The 25664-nt window shown below is 42.1% G+C and overlaps 2 protein-coding genes and 1 long non-coding RNA gene across 6 annotated transcripts in view; 2 read left to right on the top strand and 1 right to left on the bottom strand.

Moving 5' to 3' along the window:
- The window catches only part of PIP4K2A (phosphatidylinositol-5-phosphate 4-kinase type 2 alpha), a 175221-nt gene that overhangs the window by 136061 nt on the left and 13496 nt on the right, over positions 1-25664 (top strand). For all 4 annotated transcript variants that reach the window (XM_002750093.6, XM_009000035.5, XM_035306939.3 and 1 more), the window contains 3 exons: positions 3584-3730; positions 8963-9001; positions 24470-24583. In XM_002750093.6, coding sequence (XP_002750139.1) covers positions 3584-3730; positions 8963-9001; positions 24470-24583 — 300 coding nt within the window. The remainder of the gene's footprint in view (positions 1-3583; positions 3731-8962; positions 9002-24469; positions 24584-25664) is intronic.
- LOC118155273 (uncharacterized) lies at positions 19947-20848 on the top strand. Its single transcript, XM_078329602.1, is given in 2 exon segments — positions 19947-20511; positions 20514-20848. Coding segments are annotated over 2 exon segments (627 nt in total). The 5' UTR covers positions 19947-20082; the 3' UTR covers positions 20712-20848.
- LOC144576886 (uncharacterized) overlaps positions 23850-25664 on the bottom strand; it is an 86143-nt gene continuing 84328 nt past the window's right edge. The window contains exon 6 of the long non-coding RNA XR_013519584.1: positions 23850-23972. This is a non-coding gene — a long non-coding RNA (uncharacterized LOC144576886). The remainder of the gene's footprint in view (positions 23973-25664) is intronic.

Here is a 25664-nt window from a genome sequence, read left to right as displayed (position 1 = left end):
TCCAACATTGGGGATCACATTGCAACATGAGCTTTGGAAGAGACAAATATCCAAACTGTGTCACTGGGAGATGGAAGTCAAGGCGATTCCTCCCACAGCACCTTTTCCCACCTGAAGTAGGATAAGTTGCACACAGACAAGACCAGGCGTCTCTACTCCCTGATGCAGAGTCAGTACCACTCATGGTGCCAGGCGTATGATTGATGCTCAGTACATTTTTTTTTAATGAATATTTGAGTGAACTTTCTTTTTTTTTTTTTTTTTTTTTTTTTTTTGGTAAACAGGCTGGAGTGCAGTGGCGCAATCTCAGCTCACTGAAGCCTCTGCCTCCTGGATTCAAACGATTCTCATGCCTCACTCAGCCTCCTGAGTAGCTTGGACTACAGGCATGCACCACCACACCTGGCTAATTTTTGCATTTTTAGTAGAGACAAGGTTTCGCTATATTGGCCAAGCTGGTCTCAAACTCCTGACCTCAACCTATCCGCCCACCTCGGCCTGCCAAGGTTCTGGGATTTCAGGCGTGAGCCACCACACTCTGCCTCGGTGAATGATACTGAGATATCACTCTCAGGGGTTTTGAGGTTTGATAAATGGAAAAGGTTCAAAAGATACATAACACTTCCACACTACTTTTTATGTGGTAGGCTCTGTTCTAAAAACGTTATAATCATTGTTAAGTGCTATATTATTATCCCCCATTTTCCGAATGCAGACTGGGAAGTTGAATAACTCTCCCAGGGTCACACAGGTAATGAACACCAACAGGGCTCCTGGCTGTGTCATGTGGCCAAGGCTCGGGAGACTCCAGCTAAAGCTGCAGCTGTGAATCTACAGTCTCCCTGGTTCGAGGCTGACCTCCAGAAGCTGGTGTGTATAGGAATCCTTGGAGTTACGCCCACTGGTATTACAGATCTGTGCTCAGCATTCTCTGGGTCAGCTGGGAGAATCCACGAGGATTCTCATTCAGCCCTCTTTGTGTCGACATCTACCTACAACAGTGCATCGTGCTAGAGAACAGAGGTTCCTAGTCCAGGCGTTGAAGACCCAGTTAAATGTTCCTCCATGGAAATGCACCGGTGTGCCCTTTCCCAGTGCTCCCCCTCCAGAAATTCAGTCAATGGGTGGAATTTTTTTCTGCTGCAAAATTTTAGCCCATTAATGCTTTCTAAACCTTTGGTACCACCTGCAGCTTGGCAATCCTGGAATCTAATAGAAAATCAAACAAGTTGGTTTGACTTGTGGGTTTGTACATGTTTATATCCTCAGGAGTTTTAGGTATTCGTCAAGGAGCCCTATATGTGAACCACAGGTTTGAGAACAGTTGCGCGTAGACTTGCTGCTAAAGTAGTCAGATGTGATCTGTCTCTTCTCAGTGTATTAATTTAGCTCACCTTTAAGGTAGGAGAGATAGAGAATGTGATCTGTATGGGTGCTTTTTCCTGAGAGGTGGGCAGTTAGTCAATGATTTCCTGTATAATATTCAAAAGATCTCTTTATCATATTTGTCAGCATGAATAATAGTTCTTTTCCACTGTGAGGAAAAGAGACATGGCTGTCGGTGGCTCTGCACAGCAACTTGAACCAAAGAGACATGGCAGGACTCTGAAAAGACAGTCTATCATGAGGCAGTGCAGAGAGGGGTTGAGCAGCAAACGCAAAACCGATGTGTGCCCCAGGACAGGGACTGTGTCTTGTGGGCCCCAAAAATAACTGCCTCAGAGCAGATTCCTCCCAGGACATGTGTATGTCAGTCTGGAGCACAAAACAGGTGTAACATTAAAATTTCTTAACCGAGTTTTGAATGAATAAAAATAATCATTATCATCTGCAGTATAGTATAGTACACGGCATTGTGTGAAGTATTTTGACATACTCTTATCTGTAATCCTCAAAAGAACCTTCATGGTAGGAATCACGTGCTTTTTCTGGAAAAATCAAAGTAAAATGTGGAGTGATTTGGTAACTGGCCAAGATCTCACAGCTAGTAAACAGAGGTGCCAGGACACATAGACACGCCTTTCTGGCTGGCAAACATACATTGTCTCTACTGCACGCTGGACTTCCCCAATCTCCATGTTTGAAGGCTCATCTGGCCATCTTTCAACAGAGGCCAAGAACAACAACCCTCTTTATTTCTTCAGATCAGACGTGAGAAATGTTCTTTTCACCCATTGGCTACTACCTGTTTTGCATTAGCAAAACTCAATTTATTATATTTTGAAAGGAAAGAAATAGGAAATGTTTCACTCATCCGATTTCAAATAACAAGGTGGAACTCTACTCAGGAATTACATCAGATTAAAATACATAGCTCAGTTATTGTCAGCAAGAAAAAAGAAAGGGAAGAGGCATCTTTAAAACTTGCCGAAATACTGGATGACAAAAATCAAAGTCAGGTGCCAGTGCTGCTTATCTTTAATGGACAGAACTGAAGGCCTTTTCCTTCTTACGGTGGTTAAATATCACCAGAATTGATTATTAATAGTATTTACAATGAAAAGTTTGAAAGGACATTCTAATTACTTTTGTATTTTTTACGATATGCTCGTCGTAAAAAAAAAAAAAAAAGGAAAGAAAAAAGAAAGAAATTCAAGCAGTATAGAAATAAAAAAGGATCAGAATTTCCTCCAATTGCATCGTCAGCATCTGGTGAACGTTCTTCCTGCATCTCTGAATATGCCCAACATGTACAGTGTTTACAATAATGAAATCTCACCATTTATTCTGTTTGTTATCCTAGAGATTACACGTATGTGTCATGGACATAGGAGAGCTTTTTGAAATAATCCTTCCCCCTCATTTTAAAAGAAGGAAATCCTAAGCTTTTTTTGGGAAGTGCAGAGGGACCCCTGTTTTGTGAAAATGTGCTCTCAGGGAGAAGTGGCTCCATCTTGTGGCCCTCTGGAGTGTGGTCATGAAAGACAGCCAAGGTCGTGTTGTGTTTTTGCAACTCCCCTTGGAAATGGTGTCAACCCTGGTGCTTGTCCAGTGAACTTAGTGGAAACCAGCAGGGACCAGGCAGCCCCATCCAGTAGAGCAGGAGCGAGGGTGCTGTGGTCACAGAGATTGCCCCTTTCTCCCCTGCTCTCTTAGGAAGCTTAGCTCTGCCCTCCCAGCTTCTAGCACTGGGCTCTCCACAATTTCCTCTGTAGTCTCGACTTTACACTGTTAGAGAAGCTGATCTTAGCGGCCACGTGGCTCTGCCACAACCCTGTAGTCAGGGCTTTGGGGATAGACAGAGTCACTAGGTGGAGTGCAGTATCCCTTAAAAGTAATTTGAGAAAGACAATCACATGTCCTCTTGCCTTACACTACTGTATCCAAGGTTTGACCTTACAAATTCGTTTGGAATGTTGGGGGGAATAATCTGTTTGGAGATAAAATTGAATATTCTCGTCTGTATAGAGATGGTGAACACAGATGTGGTTGGTAAGCCGTACAAATGTGGCCATTTTCTGTAACTAGGACCCTAATGGCTGGAGGTTTTCACTTTGTATAAACACCATGGTTCTATGTAGTTTACATCTAAGGAAGCAATCTTTTGATTGGATGTTTTCCTTTTTCTTTCTCTCCTATGCAGTACATAGTGGAATGTCATGGGGTCACCCTTCTTCCTCAATTCTTGGGCATGTATCGGCTTAATGTTGATGGAGTTGAAATATATGTGATTGTTACAAGAAATGTGTTCAGCCACCGTTTGTCTGTGTATAGGAAATACGACTTAAAGGTGAGATTGATTTTATTAATTTTTATAAAGTAACTCAAGCTTATTCTTCTACATTGTAAAGGTTGTCATTGATATAAAAAATGCTTAAGACTCACTCAGTGCTTAAAGCTACCAGGCAGGTAGCAGTGTATTCCTCTTCCAATGAGGCAGTCAATGCTTGCTTCACCAAAAAAACTTGCATGTGTTAGAGGTATCACATCTACTTAAATATCCAACCAACTACATTCCAGGCACTGTTCTCAGAGGTGCTGGAAATACCAGGATGAGCGAACCAATCCTGCACTCAGGGAGCGGACATTCTAGTGCATAAAGACAGGCAGTAAGTGAAAGTAGCAGACTGTCAAGGAAGTTTCCCCTGGGAAGATGATATTGGAGCAGACTTGAAGGAGACGAGGAAATGAGCTGAGGGAGAATGTTGCTGGCAGAGGGAACAGTAAGTACAGAGACCATTTCAAAGACCTGGAGGGAAAGGGGGTCCCCTGGAAATTCTGAAAGTGGAGTGACATGATCTGGCTTCTGACATTACCACCTTGGGGGAGAGTGTCCAGCTTAGGAGTTGGCAAACTCTGACTTGGCCATGCCAAATCCCTTTTCTTTGAGACAGAGTCTTCCGCTGTTGCCCAGGCTGGAGTGCAGTCTGGCTCATGGCAACCTCCACCCCCGCTGGCTCAAGCAGTCCTCCCACCTCAGCCTCCCAAGTAGCTGGGACCACAGGCATGCATCACCATGCTCAGCTGATTTTTGTATTTTTTGCAAAAAATACAAAGGGGATTTCACCATGTTGCCCAGGCTGGTCTTGAACTCCTGAGTTCAAGCAGTCCACCCACCTCAGCCTTCCAAAGTGCTGGGTTTATAGTCATGTGCCAGTGCGCCCGGCTGGGCCAGTTTTATAAATGCATTTTTATTGGAAAACCACCATGCCCGTTGCTTCTGTATTGTATGTTGCTGCTTTTGCACTTCAGTGGCAGAGTTGAGTAGTCACCACAGATACAATTTGGGACCACAAAGCCTCAAACATTTACCCTCTGGCACTTTGCAGAAGAAGTGTGCCAAACTCTGGTCTGTGACATTTGGCTCTCAAGGTTTTCGGTCCCAACCCTTTCACACTCTTAAAGAGGACCCTCAAAAGCTTTTGCAGATGTGAGTTGTGTCTGTGGATACTTACAGTATGAAAAATTAATATAAGAAATAATTAGAATATTTTTAAAAATGATAAAACCCATTACATGTTAACATAATTATGAAAAATAACTATTTTCCAAAAGCAAAACCAGTAAGTGAGACAAGTAGCATTGTTTTTCAGTTTTGCAAATCTCCATAGTGTCTGACCTACTGAGTCAGTTGGAATGTCTGACTGTCGGTCCGTGCAGGGTTAGCCATTAAAGGATGTGAAGAAAATCCGAACTCACACAAATAATGAAGTCTGGAAGGTGGGACAGGCATGTTTTAACAGCTTTTTTGGATAATTATAGATACTCTAATTTGATATTATACCAAAGCTTGGCAAGAGGTAATTTCTCAAAGCTTGGTGTGACATTATGGAATCCGAAATCACATCAGTGAAATTTTTGTACTCTTCATCAAAATCCATTGATGAGTTTGCATGCATTGTTCTGAACGTGTGACTTTGTCAAGGCACGCACTTGCCATTTGGAACATACTGGTTCACTGAGTTATGTGACTCTTCCAAATATTGATGAATTTCATTATACACTATCAAAAAGTCATAACCCTGTCGCCACCAATGTCATCAGAAAAGTCTTCCGCATATGGGGAAGCTGTCAAGCCCAGGGTGGTGGATATAAGTTTTTTAAAAATCAGTTTTTTACTTGGAATCTCAAATTTTATCCCTGGCAGCAAGCCCTGTCAGTTGTTGTCTGTGAAATGACAGCATGTATCGAGCACCCCAGCACATAGGCAAGCCTAGCAGCTTCATTCATTTCGTAGCAAACATCTGTCAGATGCCCAGATCTGGATAAACATGGACTGTCAGTTATTCTTTCAAGTAAAAGTGTTGTTTCATTAAAAAGGTGGCTAGTTCAGCTCATAACTCAAACTGAGCTGTTAAGAAACCAAAAAACAGTTGTTAAGAAACCATTCCTTCTTTATAAACAGAAGTACTTTATGTATACTTCCTGCAGAGAATATTGGAAAGACATGTCCTCCTGGGTCTAGATTTGATACATTTAATTTTATGCGTTCATGTGTGTACTAGGTGCCTATTTGTAGGAGATACCATCTTAGCCATAGGTTCAGCAAGTCATACACAGTTTGGAAGTCATAAAAACAAGGATGTGTGGCTTCAGAGGTTACTCTGCGTGACGCTGGGTTTCCACTACTAGTACTTATTGGTGCCTCTGTTTGATTTATGCTTAACTGCTAGCAGTTCTTTCCACCATTGTTTTTGCAGTATTCATACAAATATCAAGATAGTCAAAAAGGCAAATAATGTCTCAGTACTGTTATAAAAATAATTTTGGCTTTGAATAGTTTTGATCTTGGGATCCCAGGGTTCCGAACCACACTTTGAGAAATGCTAGTCTAAGTGAAGGAAATGGTCTAGGCTTGTCTCCTAACCTCTGACGTCCCAACCCACTGGATCCACTTCCCAAATACAGCCTTGTCCTGTCCTGCCTCCAAGTCTTAGATCAACCCATTTTGTGACCCTGGAATTGCCCCTGGGGAAATCCCAGCCACCCTCCAGGGCCCTTGCCAGTACCAGCTTTTTCTTGAAGCCTTGGTGGTACTGCTCAGGGCACACAGGACTCTTTCTGACTCTCCCAGGGAAGAAAGCCAGAGTGACCTCTGAAGTCGCATGTTCTTCTTTTATGACTTGTTAACCTGGTAAAAGTTGCTAAACGTCTATGACCTTCTGTCTCTTCATCTGTTAAAACAGGGATAATTTTACCTACATTTGCAGGGATGTTTTGAGGATTAAATAAGATACATACGTGTCATGTCCAGCATGAGGCATGGCATATGGGAGTTAGTCAGTGAATGTCGGTTGCCTCATTCATTCTCCTGATGTGTAAGTGCCTCAAGAGGAAGTATTTTGTTCTAACTTTTTTTTTTTTTATCCCCCTGGAATGCCTAAGATAGTGCCTCGGACAAGTAGGCATCTGGTAAACATATCTTGGAGTAAATTATACTTGGAGATTGGATATTCTAGTTTTAATCTGCCTTGCATTTCAGAATTTCATCTCTTTCTGGCTTGTGGCATAAACTCTGTTCTTGCCAGTGCTCTCAGTTGTGATGGAACCTGTTCATTTCATGGCTTAAACTCTTGGCCTTCCTTTTCTAGTTTTGTTAGAACTTTTTATTCTGAATTAATTTAAACTTGGATGAGTTTTGTGTTTTGTTGTTCCCACGCTAATGATCAGCATTTACATAAAGATGAAGCTTCCCTGAGAATCAGAAACAGGGTGGATTATATGGTAGGGGGGAAAACACATGCACATACGCACACACACCTACCCACCCACCCCTCAACAACTCAGTTAAGAATACAAAGTAGAATAGCTTCTTCCTCTGCCCAGCAGCATAAGCAGTACTCAAGTATTACAAATGTCCCAATTTTTAAAAAAATTTGGGAACATTCTTTGTTAAAATTCGGTGTGTAAAGAAAGGAAGGTATTTGTGGCCCATATACAGGAATCCCTGAAGGAAGGAAAGTAGACCCTGGCAAGTAACAGCTGCCAGGCGAGGCTATGAGGGGCGCAGGCTATGGTCGTAGAATGGGTTCTCAGGTTTGCCTTCATGAATGGTTCACGTTATCCATCTCCATCTGATGGGTCAGCTTTGTGCTGCTCTGACTCTCCCCAAGAGACACTGAACATTTTCCCTGGGCCAGCAGCAGGGTCCCTCAGACCTTCCAGCCCTGGGAACACTGAGCACCAGGGGGATGGAAGATCGGCCCTGGGGAGACCCCCAGCCTGGTCTTGGCTCCCTTCCCCAGTGCGAGGAGTCTCTTCCTTTCAAGTTTCCACATCTGAATTACAGGCAGCATACATCCTAATCAATGCCTGAGCTGCTCGATGAAAGCCAGTAATCAAAATTTTTGATTTCTCTGCAGATGGCCAAATCTAAAAGCCACTTTTGCTTTTCCCAGGTCAACTGTAAATTCATTTAATGAATGGCTAACTGAAGTAATCCAGGACAATAGATGTCTATTCATTAGGTGGTCAAGAAGCAAGTGGCGTGGCTGACCTCACGGTAGTTGGGGTGTCCAGTGCAGGATGGGATGTTAACCCAGGAAATTGTTCTGTAATTCTTTTCTAGCCATTTATACAGTAAACATAGGACATCTGCTGTGTATGAGACACTGTGATTGGCATCCATTCTTAGGAATTCACTAGACCATTTGTTTCCCAGCTTTTCTTTTGAATTAAAATCTTCCACAAGCTAAGGGAAGTTTCTCTGCTTAGATTCTACACCTAAAGGCTCCCATCCGCCTCCGAGGTAGACTCAGGTCATCTTAGACAACCCAGAACTCTGAGGCAGAGTTTTGAACCCCACCGCAGTAGAGCAAAAACTGCTGAGATCAAGGGCCATGTTTTCCTCCACTTTGTACCTCTACGCTCAGCATAGGGCTTGGCTGGCACAAAAGAGGTACAAGTAACCGTGTGTCTTTGAAGGACTCTGCAAAGTAAATGGGGTCAGAGAGTGGCCGTGGGGGACTGATATATAGCATGCGAGGAAAGAATATTCATCAGTAACTCTAAGATGGGAGAAAACTGTGTTACAGAAAAAACAGCAGGCGAGGATGCGCCCACATCTGGAAGACGTAATGTGGGGAAAGAGGCTCTTAACACCCCCATGCTTCCACTGGAGCCAGCTAGTGGGACTCTTCTTTAGGATAACAAGACCAACTATTTCTGCCGGTTGATAAAGGAGGAAAATGTGGGGCTGATCCAGTGTTGAGTAAGTTGTTGCTCAAGTGGTGGTCAGGTTTTCTGACTTCCAGCAGGTGGCCAAGAATCACAGAAACACAGATGAGCATGACAGAGTCAGGGCTGGAGAAGTGGCCAGTGGCCAGGAATACCTGCAGTGAGGGGACACAGGCCTGGCTGCGAGCCGCGGTCCAGGAGGGATGAGAAGCCCATTCTGTGTGGGCTGGGAGGCAGAGTGGTACTGAGCTGGCTCTCTGCCCTGCCCCGAGCCATTTTCATATTTTCCATGTGTGAAACCCAGTGCCTCCCATATGTATGTTTTTATTATTTCCTTGTGTTTCAGGGCTCTACAGTGGCTAGAGAAGCTAGTGACAAAGAAAAGGTAAGTACCTTGCTGTATGTCTCACCATGTCCCCGGGGGCATGCTCACGCAGTCCCAATCACATTTATTCTTTCTTTCTAGTCTGCCACCCCTGCCCTTGCGATTCTTCCATTCCCCCATCTGCTGCCACCAGCGAGAAACACTTTATTGACCGATGAGAGTTTTACTTTATTTCTCTTTATCAAATTGTTGAAAAATGAAAGTTATTTGTTGTAAGCATGCTTGGAGGGAACATTCTACATGCATCTTGCTTTTGAAAAACACAGCCACCTGTGTAGTAAACTTATAATAGAAAATGGCAGTGACAGCTGAGAATGTGTTCCTGCAGGTCGGGGAACCAGGTCCTAACACCAGCTCACCAATACCAAACAGTGTTACCCTGAATACATTTCTTTGCATCTCTGAGTCTGCTTTCTCACCTGTAGGATGTTGGCTTGGATGAGCCTTAAACTCCTTTCCAACTACTAAGACATGATTAGAATATTTTTTGCTTAAAAAAATTAAGGATAAGAAGACCACATCTCTTTTTCTTTTCCTGTCTTAATGGATCTTACGTGGTATTTGAATGACATTTAGTTTACTATGCAAGATTATAGACATAGTCAGCTTGAAGGATTGGTTTGAATCAGAGTTTAGGAAGTAGCTTCCTGGATGTGAACCTAAACTAACCCAAGTCAGCACATGCTTATGTAAAGGGTACGTCTGTACTCTTAGTTATGCCTGCCTGTCACCTTGGGAAGTACCTTTTTCTTAACTATTCCATTTGAAAACAGAGCTCAAGATTGTTGTTTGTTACTTTTAGAGTGATAGCAATTTCGAGTTGAATTTTATAGATTTGCAAATGTACTTTCATTTATTCATTCAGAGGTGTTTGTGAATATTTTCATGGTTACTATCCTAGCTTCAGGGGCTAAAATAACGAGCCCCACTGGCAGCTCTGGCAGAGGATGCAGACCTCAAATAGGAAATGATGTTATGGGGTGAACACTCTGATGGAATACTCAGGGAGCTCTAGAGCACATAGCAGGGCAGCTTGCTGAGGCTGGGCAGGATCAGGGAAGGGCTTCCTGGAGGAGGTGATGTCCAGAAGCCTGAAGAATCAATAGGAGTTAGAAGAAGAGCAGCACATGCTAGGACATGAGAGTCAGGGTGGGGAGCGTTTGGTGCATTTGCTACAGGGAGAGAGGAGGCCATGGATGGAAGGAAGCCAGACCTGTCAGAGAGGCTGATGAATTAACCCAAGAAGATGCTAGCCTGAGCTGGGGTGTGGTGGAGGTAGATGGATGACAGGGAGATTTGGGAAGACCAGTGTACAGAACTGAACTGAGGGATTGAATGCCAGAGGTGCCAGGGGGTGTGCATAGAGGGAGGGGGTTTAAGGATGACCAGCAAGTTTCTGGTTTAGGCAGTTGGGTAGGTATTCATTCTGCTCCCTGAAATAGCAAACGAGCAGGAGGAGGAGGAGTTTGAAATGTCATTGCAGCATCAGAACAGAGAAATCCAGTAAACACAAGAGGTGCACAGGGACTCTCAGCTGAAAAAACAGCATGGGAAACCTCCCTGGAAGGATGGTCGACAGAGACAGGGAAGTGGGTGAGGTCACACAGGAGGAGTGTGTGGATAAGAGGAACACGACTAGAACAAGCCCAGTGGAATGTCGCCCTTTACAGGAGCCAGGAGCCACTGGGTCAGTTGCTCAGATAATTGATTGAGCATGTTTGATGCGCACACAGTCTGCCAAGTATTGTAAAAAATGTCTCGGGGAACAAGGCAGACACAGTCGCCATCCTCATGAAACTTTCACTCTAGTAATGTCCCAGGAACCAGAGGAAATGAACTCCCCAGCGTCAGATGCTTCTGCGAGGCCAGGTAGGATAAGGACGAAGAGTTGTCTGGTCGGTGAGGGTGGGTGGGGGCCAGAGCCAGATTGTAGCAGGTGAGGAGGAGAGAAGGAAATGGTGGAAGCTTCTTTGACCATTTGCCCTTGTACTATGCATCAGTGAATGTACATTCTGAGAACTCAACCTTCATGTAAACCCCTTCTGAGGCACCAGCTTTGGCCAGAAGAGGCAGAAACGGTGACTGTCGACTTCCATGCTGCCATGAGTAAATGTTTCTCCAGGTGCTGAAGACTCAGCAGGTCTTTAGCCGATGAGAAGCTCAGAGGCTAAATTTTATTCAGATTTTCTCCTCAGAGGAAATACCAGAGTGTGTACAGAGCCACACATACTCTTCAGCATCACACAACAGGCCAGCCCCTGAGTGAGATCTGTGGACAGGATGATTATCACCACCCCATATTGGAGGCTCCATTTTTACTTTCTTCGCAAGTTCCTTGGGACTGCCACTAGCAGGGTTTTTTCCTTCATTCATTTTTATTTATTCAGGTGCAGTCAACAAAAGCTTGGTCTGCTGTGACAGTAAACACTGCCAACAAGGACGGTTACAGCTAATGGTGTGGTTGCTGCTGAAGCCTAAATTAGAAAACAAGGGTACACAGAAAGGAAAGCCACATGTATTTCACTTCCTGTAGCTGTAACGGTTCCTGCGAAGCAGGACATTAATTTACCTATCTTCCTTTCCCCTATAGGACTTAACATACTTTCCAGAAAGCCATGGAATGAACCACAGATCACTGCCCTCCTCACCAAAAAATGTTTAGCCCCTTTATGGGTATAGCTTTTTATGAAGAGAGAATGTAGAATTTGTTTGAATGAGAACTCATCTCTCTAGGACTCTGCTAGGATGCTTGTTGTATCCTGAATCTAATATGACATGTAGCCATCATTCCTTAAGACATCTCCCTAGGAGGTGGGCTTTAAGAAAGGAATAACTGGCACTGGTTGGGTGCAAACTGTATGCCAGACCGTTTTAAATTTTACATGAATTATGTCCTGAAACCCTTAGAGTCACCAGATGAGATCAGTGCTGTTGTTACTTCCAGTGGATGAAGCTGCTTTACTGACAGGTTTAGGAACTTCATCCAGGGTCCTACAGTCAGGAATTGACAGCGCCAGGGTTTGAACCTGCAGTCCCCAGCCCCAGAGTGCACATTTCTAACCACAGTGCCACACTGAATGTTTGGGAGTTCATCTCTCTCCTTTCCTTGAAGGGAGTATTATCAAAAAGTCATATTAATCCCATTAATTGTGAAAATGAATGAGGAAAAACTTACTACACTGACAAAAAACATTGTTTCAGAGTTAAATATCGTGCTAAGACAGTTGATTCTAAAACAAGACTTTTTTTCCTAAAATAGTAAGATATTTGGTTTCATACGTTGTTGGCAGAACAACCAATTTGTATTTCTTCTATTTGAAGAGCTTGGACATTTTTGTTCATATTTTCAAATACACATATTTGTGTAACTTGTACATAGAATGCAGTCTTTATTACTGTTTTATGCGGTGCAAACATTAGAATTGTCTGCACTGTTGCCCTGAGGAAGAATTCAGTGCCCCAGCCTTCTTTTTGCAGTTGAGGTTTATGATAGCTCTTCTTCCAGCAGACAGAGGCTGTGTAAAGCTTCCTGACCCACCCTTCTGTGTTGGAAATGCTCACTTGGGAAGAGGGAGAGGAAATAGCTGGAAGACATGTTATGTCAAAGTAATAGAAATTCGTAAATGTTGGCGAGTGTGCCTGCCTTGACAGTAGGGTAGAAATTAAAATGTACCTTCATTCATGTACAGTAAAAGGGCAAGTGGCCAAAGAAACCTCTGCCATTTCCTTTTCTCCTCCTCACTTCATCACCTGCTGCGGTCTGGCTTTGGCTCCCACCCATCCTCACAGACCTCGGACCTTGTCCCCAGCGATTTCCCTGTGAATACATCCCCCAGACAAGAGAGGGAGGAGGCGTTTGAAATGTCAGGATGGCATCAGAACAGAGATATCCAGTAGGCATGAGAAGCTGCACAGGGGGTCTCCACTAAAAACGAAGGGCTTGGGAATCCTCCCTGGAAGGACGGTAGGCAGAGACAGGGAAGTGGGTGAGGTCACCCAGGAGGAGCATGTGGAGAAGAGAAGTACATCTAGAACAGACCCAGCAGAAAGTCATCACACATGGCTCAGTGGAGATCATGCGTCTGTTTCTGATCAGGCAGCGTTTTGTATAATCTAGAAATATTTATTAAACTATAAGAGCTCAAAGAAAGTATATTAATAGGGCTGAACTCTTAAAAGCATTTTTTTTTTTTTAAGTTTCAAAAAAAGTCTTTGCTTTCCCTTTTCTGCCAACTTTAGAGTTTTCTTTCCATGATCAGTTAGGATTTTTGACTCTTCCAAAAAGCATACCATTCATTGTGTTCACAAAACCATAAATGCCACTTTTAATGATCAGACATTGGGAGAAAAAAAACAAATGCTTTCAAAACAATCTACTGGTACCTCTGCTTTGAAATATTTGGGGAAGACTAAAAATACTTATTTTCTACATTTTAGTCTTTATAAATGAAATCAAATGATTCGCAAGAATATTATTTTCATGGCTATTACGTGTAACTACAGTCCTTTCCAAATGATTGTTACGGTGCAATGGAGTCTTTCTAGAGGGCTGAGCATGGCAGCTCACACCTATAATCCTAGCACTTTGGGAGGCTGAGAGGATAGCCTGAGCTCAGGAATTCAAGACCACCCTGGGCAACATAGCAAGACCCCATTTCTACAAACAATAGAAAAATTAGTTGGGCTTGGTGGTGCACACTTCTGGCCCCAGCTACTTGGGATGCCGAGGTGGGAGGATTGCTTGAACTCAGGATGTGGAGGCTGTGAGCCATGATCACACCACTGCACTCCAGCCTGGGTGACAGAGCAAGACCCTGTCTCAAAGAAAAAAAAAGAAAAAAGAAAAACCTTCATAGAGAATCTCTGTTGACATAGTAATCTCAATTCTTATTCTTCCTAGGTTTTCATATAAATTATTATAACTGTTTTAATTTCCCATGCTTCTAACTTGATGACAAGTTTTGAAACTGTCATTTCAAATATTTAGCGATATAGGTGCAGACAAGTTTCATCCCTTAGATTACAGCTTGACACATAATTAGCGTGATTTGCATTAGCATAATCATGAAGGAAATAAGTTATATTCTAACAATAATGGAATCACTTTCATGGCAACAAGTCTCAGAACATGCATGTACAGATGTCTTGAGGTTTTTTCTTTTTTTTTAAAGAGCAGAACAGTGCTTAAAAAAAAAAAAACTATTGTCAAATTCTGACAGCTGCTATGACTTGTTTTATTCTTTAATTCTTTCCTTTTTAATGGAAGGGCATCTCCCATTCATGGCTCCAGCAGTTTCGCCTCCTCTAAATGAGACAGAGAAATGCAAACCTCCCTGGTGGTCGATCTTTTCACAGCTGCGCTGCAATTCCAGTGTGACATCAAATTAGTAATTATAGCTGAGCGGGCTGCTTTTTACAAATGACAGTCTTAGCATGCTGCCTGCTAGCGAGCGACTCAGCAGGGGACCTGGGAAGTAAAAGAAAACATAACTGGACTCACTTGATTTCTGGGGGATTTGACCTGACTCTTTAAAAAGCCCATGTTCTTGAGAGAGAGAGTCCTGGGGATTTACACAGATATGCATTTGGTTCACCATCCTGCACAGTTCTTCTCAAAACTCACGTCTGATTTTATTAGGTATAGTAAAGCATGTGTAATGGAGATGTAGGGTCACAGTAAGAAGATTCCTTTCAGCCTACAGCCTTCTCCCTGAAACCCATTTGAAAGAAAACAGCTGCCCTGCAATTGGCATTTGTGTAACTATATTGGCAATAATCATTGTTGACACTTTGATAATGGGCTACAAAAAGCCGCCTTGTCGATTCTCAGGCACTATGAATTGCACCAGCAATTAAGTGACTGTCACCGTCTCCGACATTTTACCTATTACGAACTGAGGGTTCGAGAGGATTAATCATTAATACCCTTACATCTAAAAATGCTTTTCTACCCCAGTTTTCAGCATTTCTTTTGTGGTCTTTAAATTGTAACAAATTATAATTAATTACTACCTCTATCTGGTCATCTGGGCTGCCGTTGAATCGAGGTGGCCAGGGTGGCAGGCTCCCCAAACATGACACAAAAGCACAGCAGTATGTCCTTCTGGAAATCTTTCTTTGCCGCTCAGCTAAGAAGTGCCTCCTTTTCCACTGTGAGCAGATCATCAGTTAAAGGGGGTTGTCAAGCTTTTTAGGCCCTCAGTTCAGCTAATGCTTTAACCTCCTTCTGTAAAATTCCTTTTCTCCTGAGATGGAATCATTCTCCATTGCCAGCCAGTGTTAGTTAGGGACACCAATCCTACTACCCGAAGTGCAGAGGGAAGTTTCCCATTAGAGCAGAAGCAGGGCTTCTTTCTCAGACCCTAAAGGCAGAACCAGTAACATCTACCTTCTGGACCAGAGATGTTTTATGAAAGAGAGATTTGGGGGAAGGACTCCCAACAGAGGGTTAGGGGATCTGAGTCCCAGCCCTGGGGGTACAGGGTGGCATTAATGGGGTTTGAGTATAGGTCATTTGACTTTGCCCCCGTTTGTAAAATTAAAGGATTTGCTTGCATCATTGGTCCTCATGCTTTAGTGTTGGTGAGAATCTCTTGTTTCCAATGAAGCTTTCCTGGACCTTGCTCCAGAGATGTGGTTCAGTGGTCAGCCCCCCTTGGAGAAGTTCTGGCCCTGGCCATCACTAAAATCTTCTCTGTTCTAGATATAGACTAAGGTGATTGATATGATTGATGGGGAAAAAAAGTTCTCTTTAGCAGATAGAGATAAGAACCCCGTATGTAAACCATGAAGGGAATTCTGGGAATTAAGTTTTAAAGCTTCATTTAGAATTTTTTCTAACTGAGCAGCATGGCACATGACAAAGAGAGATCACATGCAGTGACTCTTGTGAGCGCCTTCCAGATTTTCACTCAGATGACAGCATTCAAGTCCTCAAGGCTTTGTGACTTAATGGTGCTGCATTCGTTCTCAGTTGCCTCAGATTAATTTTTATCTCACTGTAATGAAATCAACTCGGAGTATCACAAGCACACATGGAACAGTGCTGTCAGGTAGAGGAATGTTTTTAAGCTAACAACTCTGAGTTGGTTCTAGAAAAAGTTGGGGTGGAGAGAAGACTTCTAAAATTAATATGTGGTCTGAATTTAAGCCAAGCTGCTACAGATGTATAATCATTGAAATAAATCGTGATCTTTAATAGGTTAGTATTAAACCAGAAATCTACAGGAGTTAGCAAACACCTTGAGTGTTCAGCCCTTGACATTTCTTAGATTATCGCCATAGATATCTGCACACCATAATCTTCTCTTCCGGCTGGAACAAATCCATTCTGTAGGCCCTGTGTGCAGTTCAGCTGTCATATCCAAGTTTGTGGAGGAACAACAAATTGTCACCTTTCACATCACCACAGAGCTGTGGTCATAAAATATGACAGTATAAAAAAAGGAGTAAATCACACTTTTTACATACTAGCTTGAGGGAACATTGCCGACACCTAGGTCTTACCAGTCCTAAGATAGCGCTTCTCCAGTTTTGCTCTGCTTAATTACAGCACCGTTTCACAAGTTTGCTGAGGTATGTTCTCTTTCCACATTCATACATAAATAGATTCAAAATAAAAATTAGGAAATGTTCGCATCTGGATGCTGGTCACAGATGTGCACGTATGTTTTATTTGTGCAAAACCCCCCCTTTTCTGTGCTACTTCCGTATGAATGTTAGCCGTATTTACTTATTTGCCTTTTCATGTATCAAATTTGTGGCTTAGATGTTCCGAGAAGCAGAACTGATATCGTTATAAATCCCTGGCATGTCCTATTACCCCAGAATTGATAACGCTTATATGGTGTTATTCCATCAATTATTTTTATCATCGCTGCAGCGTAAAGATCACCTAAAATACCTTCCCTTATAGAAATACTTGTGAATTATATTTTCAGCTCCATAGACTGTGATTTCTATGAAGATTTTTGCAGGCACAGCCAAAGGGATGTTAATTTTGCAAGTTTATTTTCATTTGGGTGAGCTTGGAATAACAAGTAAATCAGGAACACAAGCAGTTCCTAACATAAAACAATTGCTACATATTTTTTATGTTGAGCATTCAGCTTTGGGTGTCACAGTAAGAGTGCATCAAAAGGACACTCGGCAGCAGTCTTTGACATTGAGGCTTACAATTAGACTTAAAAAAATAGTTTGCCAAATGAGCGTATCGAGCAAAAATCCATTTCATTCCGAAATAAAGTCCATTAATCACAGTCCTATGGTAGGTATTGTCCTTTGCATTAAAATCTAGTGCCAGCATCCTGTTTAGATTCAACACTCAAGTGTGACTGGGTGCATTTCGTCTTCCCAGAGTAAGGTTTCCATCCAGAATGAAATAAAAACTTGGCTCTGTATTTTAAAGATTTGGCTCTTAGCATTTTAAGTGCATGTATTTTTTTATTTCCAGTTATTAATGGCCATTTACCCTTACAGTTGGCGCTTTTTGTGTAAAGTTTATAATGATCGTTAAAAATCCAATGATATTTTAGTTCGAATTGTGTCTGTTTAAAGTTATTTTTCAAACTGTAGTTTGAAATTTTTTGATTTTAAAAACAAAAAATTTGTGTCATCCAGAAGATAGATTTTAAAAAAAAAAAAAACCTCACTAAAATATTCATATAACTTCTGGCTTTACTAAACCTTAAAATATCCAATATTGCTAAACTCCATATGAATGACAGCAGTTATACATCGTTTCACAGAACCTAATGAAATAAGTACAATATACAGATACAAATCAGTTAATTCCCACTTGAAACAAAACATTTAACTCCTTTTGGTAAACACATTTATTGTTTTGGTTTTGGTTTCATTTTCAGAGATTCTGCAAAAGTTCTTAGTCATTTGGAAGTTTTAAGCATAAAAGTACTAAATAAATACTTGGGAAGTTTTTAGGTGTTGCTTTTTAGCTGCTTTTTACCAGTTCTTCTGGGAAGCAAACTGCTGCGTCTGCTTTGCTCTTGTGGAATTTTGTAATTTCTGTACCCCAAGTCTGCTAAAGGGAGGCATGTGCTTAGAAATTCTAAAAATGAGGGCTCTAAACTTTGTAACTGTCCTGATAGGTTTTCCCTTTTTTAATTCCAACCCACTGGCCAAATCTGTCCTTAGAGATCATTGATATCTTTTGTTGAACCCTAGGGAATAAGTAATTCTGTTTAGACGCTTTTTTATATGCTAAAAGCCTTACGCATCTGTTGGTTATCTTCAGGCTCTGACAGCTGAGTGTGCATCTCAGTTCTCACGTTCATGTTCATTTGCGTCTTAATGACACACAAACTATTTTTGACCATGATCTGTATTGTCACACAGTGTGTTTTTTGCTGTTGACTTAAGTAGACTTAAGTAGACTTGCTGAGGACTGTGATTCTGTGCTTTAAAAGAAGCCAAAAACTTTTCAAAATGAAGGAGACATGTCTGTAATAAATGTATTATATATATACATATGTTTATAATAAATTTTCTTTTTACAGCTCATAGCAAGTTAAATGTTCCCAGTGAGTTCACTGCTCCCTAGGAAAGAGTTCACTGTTCCCTAGTATTTTGGTTATATTTTCTGGCTACTAAGATTTCAGCTTGTGGATTTTTGCTTTAGGTCAGCAAAATAGCATTCACTAAATTACCCACTATTATAATGTCTTCACTGAGAAGAACTAACCCATGGAAAATTAAGGTAAGACAAAAGTCAACAAATTTCTATCTTTGGCCAGATACGTAAAATCATTACATTTATTCCATACATTGAATAAATATCATAAATTTCAGATTCTTTATTACTCCAGGAACTTAACTAGTCCAATTTTTATTATAAGATAGGAACATGTTACTCTCATTTATGTTTCAGTTTAAAAAAAAAGTCTTTTCAGTGAGGTTTCCTGTTAGGGTTAGCTTTTGCTGGTAATCGCAGAGGTTTTTCTAGCCAGGCTAATTCACAATGGAGCTTTGCAAAACAGAGTGAGGAACTAGAGCCACCAAGCAGGGAGGTCAGAGCCTCGGGCCGTGTCACCTTTGACGCATCCTGTCTTGTGTACCCTGCGTTCCCTGTGTGTCCTGTGCAGTGAAATGAAATACTCACTCTGCGCTCATGTATCGTAGGTTTGTGTGCAGTAACAAAAGTGTCTTCCAAATTTGAGGGCAGTATGTAGAGAATTCATGTGACATGTTTCTGACTAGCAGATAAAACCTAAAAACAAAGGAAATTTTAAACATCATTTAGATCAAGCTTGTCCAACCCACGGCTCACTGACTGCATGTGCCCCAGGATGGTTTTGAATGTGGTCCAATACAAATCCGTAAACTTTCTTAAAATGTAATGAGATTTTTTTGTGATTTTTCTTTTTTCTTTTTTTTTTTTTAGCGCATCAGCTATTGTTAGTGGTCAGTGATTTTATGGTGCCACCCAGGGACGCCGCACTGGAATTGGCCACGTGGGATTGGACACCCTGGTTTAGATTCCTGACATGCTAAATTGTCAGTTTTTTAAATCATTCAGGTATCAACGAGAAGATATCCTAGGTTTAAAGACCCTAGTTTATTAGAAAGTCGGGAAAGAAGAAACAAATATATAGTCAGTTATTGCCAGGCACTCTGTGCTTTGTGTCATTTGATTCACATGCTAACCCTGTTACACAGGTGCAGTGTTAACTAATTTCCCATTATATAAATAAGGAAACTGAGGTTTGCGCAGATTAAGCAACTGGCCCACAACATCACAGCTAGTATTAGAATGTTAAACATGTCAATACATTTTTTAAAAGAAAAATCTTCTTCTGGATTGATCAGCGATGAGTTTTTTCTAGATCCATAAACCATACTTGAGAACATGTATAGCAAATAACAATGTTTGTATGTAACACACTGTGACAGGCACCGTTTGAGGCCTTTTTACATGTGTGAACTCATATAGTCCTCACAACCCTATGTTTGTGAATCCCCCTTGAGGATGGAAAACCAAGTCACAGAGAGGTTAGGTAACTTGCTCAGAGTCACACAGCTAATAATTGGAGTTGCGGAGCTACAACCCAGGCAGCCTGGATCCCATGTGTTCTCATAACCATGGGCTCAATCTGTCTCCTTCATGGAAACCTGGGTCATGCCGAATCTACCTGGGGTTGGGCATCACCCCACAGGACAGCAAAGGGCTCATTTTATCAGAACTGGAAGCAGGACAGCCAGGCTGCAGGGGGCACAGCGTCCTTCTTCTGATGCCTGTGGCTGTGTTTGTGCATTTACCCATCACAGTAGTGGAGATGAATGCGACTTGGAATCCAACCCACCGCAGCAGATGACCTCATGCAGGAGAGAAAACAGCCCTGCCTATGCTGGCCTGGCTCTGCCTTGGGCTGTATTTACTCATGGTGCCGCAGCTGGCCAGGGCCTTGGAGCAGCTCTTGGAGCAGTCCCAGCTCAGGGCTGGGCACACGGAGGAGGACGGGGTGGGGAAGAGTAGTTCCCTTCCTTATCGTCATCTCCTCAGTGTCCCCACCCAGCAAGAAACGAGGGTCATACAGCAGTCACCCCGCCTCACTTAGAGGCTCTGATCTCCACAAAACTGGCCAGAGCTGAATTCAGAGCAAATAAAGGCTCAGCCTGTCACCACTTCAGAAAGGCTGCTGACCGCTGGCTGGAAACCAGCCTCGGAGAGTCCACAACCAAGAAGCATTTCTGAGCTGCCTTTAGTTAGCTCTAGGGGTTTCCTCCGCCTTCTGGCTGTTTCTGCACTGAGCTAGAAAAGATATCAAAGACACTCGTTAAAGAACCAGACCCAGTGACTACAAACTTTAAGGGCAAATAATCCCGTGTTTAAAAGCAAAGGGTATAATCTGTTGCTGCATTAAGCTGTTGCTGCCCACAGTTAATTTTCTGCTGCTCTGTAGACGTCATCTTGGTAGGCAGTTTTACACCAAGAGTTTATTAAGTTCATTAAATCATAGCATAATAGTTTTCCACATTTAAAAAAAGGTGTTTCTAACATAAGCACTGCTCATTATCAGAGAGATATATTGAAATTTATTTTTAAAAGCTAAGCAATAAGATTTTCTTGATAGTGAATCGTTGTCAGGTGACTTAAGCTTTGTCTTTTTTTTTTTTTTTTTTTCCAAGATAGGGTCTTACTGTGTCACCCAGGCTGGAGTGCAGTAGTGCAATCATGGCTCTCTGAAACCTTGACTTCCCAGGCTCAGGTGATCCTCCTACCTCAGCCTCCCAAGTAGCTGAGATGACAGGCATACAGCATGCCTGTGTGATATGTTTTATTATTTTTTTTGTAGAGATGGAGTCTCACTTTGTTGACCAGACTGGTCTGAAACTTCTGGGCTCCAGTAATCCTCCTGTCTTGGACTCCCAAAGTGCCGAGATTGCAGGCGTAAGCCCACGCCCAGCCTATCTTGTTCTTAGTAGAAACAAGAACAGTTAAGTTTTTGTTTAAAAAAAAAAGTCTCCCAACCTGTAATACCCGTTTTAAATCTGTGCTTTATTAAATGCTCAGTGAGGACGATGATGGCGGTGGTGATTACAAGCACCACTCACTATTTGAATCTGTCACGTGGTTTCTGGTTAAGTTCCCAGCACATCTCTACCTTAGCAGAATGATTAAGGTTCCCATCTCAGCTCATCACTCACCAAACTTTGAGACCTTAATCTGTTTCCTTGAATGCAAAACGTGGATAAGAATGATAGTTAAGGTTGTTGCAAAGACTAAAGGTAGATGATAGAGGCGAATGAAATGACTCATGCAAAGCACTGAGCAGGGTATCTAAGGCTGCTGCGAGTGGCAGTGGCAGTATTTTCCCCCTTCTGCATCTATGGATACAGGCTGGAGATGTCCAGGAACCTGGCCCCTGGTCCCTGACAAGTAAGGGGTGGAACCAGGTTTGCAACCTCAGGATTCATGACTCCAAAACCTTCATGCCCTGCACACACTGTCTTGCGGTAAGCGTTTGCGAGGTGGGTATCTATAGACCAGTGTTAGATTCCGTGCTTGCAGCTGCCCTGCCAGGACCCGCCTTCGCCTCTTGATCCTTTCAATAAGCCCTTAAGTCTTTTAAGCAATCAGGGTGCCCTTTTCTGAACTTGATCCAATCTAAATATGTCCCTAGTACCTGTGAAATTCACAAGTCAGCTTAGTCATAGAGTACAGAGTGTCCAGAGTTTTATGAGGTAGGATTATACTTTCCCTGTCACATGAGGTAATTCTGCTGGGGTGAACCTGAAGTGGCATTCATCTTCATTAATGTGACTTGTGTTACAAACACACATCCAGCGTGTAATTTACGGCCTTGTCTGGGATCTGTCATCTCTGCCTTCAGGTTTCTCACATTTATATAAAACCCGAAAAAACACCCTCTCCCCTTCTTTTCTTACATGTATAAAATGAGTTGTGGAATTGAAGCAGATGTCTTAATCCTTAACACCCACACCCACACACCTCCCATCGCCAACACATAATGACACAGAAATGCCCAACGTGTCTGCCTAGAAAATTATGATCCTTCTTGGTCTCTCCTGTTTTTGTGTGTAGATCTGGCTTGAACCCTTTTTTCTAACATGCTTCCAATTTTCTATTTTGGCCAGTGTTTATCTTCTCACTGCCCTCTGAGTGAGTTTTGTTGACTTCAGAACCTCGAGTTTCATTCTTGGTGAAATTGCATTATGTTTACCATTCTAATAGGAGAGAAACCTTTTAATCTAGTGTGATGATCTCCAACACTTAACATTAGCGTGGTGTCTTCACATTCAAGGTGTGTGGGAGTTGGGGGATGCATGTATTGTACTATTTTAAAATAATTATTGACAGGTTTAGGGGGTTAGTCTAGCAGGCCTATCCTACAGTTTTTATGAAGAATGGCATTGCATTTTCCTTTCTTAAAGATTCAATAACTCAGCATAAAAGTGTTAGAAATTTTATCAGTCTCCCCGGAACCTTAGTATTTACCTTTACATCTTACATATACATCCTGCTTTATTTTCTACCCGCTTGCTTTCAGATGTTTCTCCCATGCGAGATTACAGACTCCTTTACGGTAGAAATCGTGACCTGTTCATATTTGCATCTCTGTACTTGACTCACTACCTGCCTATCGAGTTGAAGCTTGACATTTCTGAGCTTTGCTGTACCTGCTTTTTAAGAATAATTTTATTTGGCTTGTAAAGATTGGTTATGTCCAATTTAAAGTTGCAAAACTGTTTAGATTTTTTCAAAGTTAGTAGCCAAAGGGACGAATTTAGAAATGCGTAATTTATGTACATATGTGGGTGTACATAGATGTGACTATATTTACATGTATGTCCATACTTCATAGGTAAGAGGGGAAGCGAGCAGTTCGAGCATGTGAGAGATTCAGGAGATGGACCCAGGGAGTTTTCCTGTATTGCTGAGTGAGGAGGGAAGATGAACAGCATGGGAGCCAGGAAGGACAGCATGTGGTTTCCTTGGCTTGTTTTGTTTTCATTTGGTTCACACTTAGGGAAAAGAGGACCATTCCAGGTTCATCAGCATACAGAGAAAGGCAGTAGGCGACATGGGATTTCTTTCCACTGAAGTAAATAAGCCATGGTTAGCTGAAAGAGATGGGAGATTTATTTTGAGCTTGTACTGAATGCAGGTTGCACAACGTTTAATCTACACTGTTTTGAAACTATTGCCTATATATATTATGCTGTTTGCTGCAGTACAAGCTGCAGTGTGTTCTGCTCATGACCTCTTTTTGATAGTCACCCATTGCTTTGTGCTGGTTGGTGTAAGTGCGGTTTACTTGTTAGCTCACCCTCTTCTTCGGTTGTAAAAGGTAGACCTCTCATTTTAATACGTTTATGTTAAGACAGGCCTTTTTCCTTTGGTATTGTCCAAATGAGAAGAGAAGTTCCTTCTTGGCTGAGTGGTGAACAGGAAAGCTTGGAAGGGCAGATGGCTAACCTCGGGCCGCATGTTCTCCCTGGTGCAGAAAGTAGATATGATTACGGATGGGGCATGTGTGAGACAAGATAACATGTTATTTCTAATGTCAGCCCAGCAACGGCTACCCAAAAGTGGGAGGAAGGATGGAGTTGGGTTGTACCAGTAAGAAAATTGAGGGTTCCTGAGAAAATAGTCCAAGAACACAAATTCCATACTCAGAAGACTTCTTGTAAGAAAAGGAATCTAAGAAAGCAGTCACATTCATTCCTCTGAAAAACATGAAATGTGTTACAAAAAGCCTTACAATGTGGAGTCTGTCTGACCCCCACCTCACTGCTACTGGGAATGCTTCCAGAGGCTGCAGCTCAATGGTGCCCCCCGGTGGTATTCAAGCCTTCTATTTTATTGTTTGGGTAAGACCCCTGTGGAGGTGATGGCGGGTGGCAAACTTCAGTGTCCAGGGTTGGAAGCTGTATATGGTTTTTTATATTTTATTCAAGCCTCATTATTCTTTTTCTCATTTGTTTTAGGCCAAAGAACTGCCAACTCTGAAAGATAACGATTTCATTAATGAGGGCCAAAAGATTTATATTGATGACAACAACAAGAAAGTCTTCCTGGAAAAGCTGAAAAAGGATGTTGAGGTGAGAACAGTCGGTGTAGAGGCCAGCCCTGTTAGTTTTTACGAGCTTCTAAAACCATCTATTTAAATCTGCAACCAAGGTGAACACAGTATACTCTACATTATCAGAGTCAGATGTGAAGGTGTCAAGCAAGACCATGCCAGTTTAGCATTCCTCTCATTTAGGTGCCAAACACAAGAAAGCACCTGCTGTCATGTGCTGGGAATCCCCAGCCCCAGGCTTCTGTGTTCTGAATTGGGATGGCCCATGAAGGCCGACCTGCCCACATCAATCACTTTGGGAGGGGCCAGGGGAGTACTAGACTCTGTGTCCACCAGCAGAGCATTGTAAAAACAAGTGTTCAGAGTCATGGCACTTTTCCCGCTAAAGCACATGTCAGTGCTGGGTCACTTAATGCTTTCCTATCTCCACAAGTCATCACAGGCCATGTCATGAGGCCCCCTTACACATCATGGGACTAGAACGGGGGCAGCTGGGGACACTAGGTCATGGGGGGACAGTGGAGAGAAATAAAACTGCGTCCAAGGGGCTTTAGTCCATAATGATGGAGTTTTGCTTTTAAATGCTGTTCTAAACATTGAAAGTGTACCTTTTCCCGTCATTTAGTTTATGGTAAAGGCATTGCAGCTTTTCCATTGGATTTGCTCTTTTATAAATAAATCTAGGAAAAAAGGTTAATGTTGAGTTACAAGACAGTGCAGTGGGAATTAGGTGTTACTTTCATGCATGGACACTTTTTAAAGAAACTTTGAAACACTTCCCGGCACACCAGTACGGATCTGCTACTTAGATGGTTTGTGTGAAGAATTTTTTTTATGTCATTAAAAAGAAAATGACTAAAGCCAAAGAATGTCATACATTTGTATTTCCCATGAAGGCAAAAACAGTATAATTTCTTGACAGTGCTTTTTATTGTAAGAAACTCTGACCAAGTTATAAATAGCTCCTATTTTTAGATCATAAATTACTTTTTTACCCTTCATGGTGTACATACTTGGATCAGAACCTGTATGTTATGGCGTAGGGTAGAGGCATTTATGTTTTTGTTGCCATTATTGATATTAGAGACACGGTCTTGCTC

This window comes from Callithrix jacchus, chromosome 7, assembly GCF_049354715.1.
Source record: "Callithrix jacchus isolate 240 chromosome 7, calJac240_pri, whole genome shotgun sequence".
Classification (NCBI taxonomy): Eukaryota; Metazoa; Chordata; class Mammalia; order Primates; family Cebidae; genus Callithrix; species Callithrix jacchus.
Note: the sequence above shows the minus strand (reverse complement) of the source record. Positions and strands in the feature narration are given on the sequence as shown.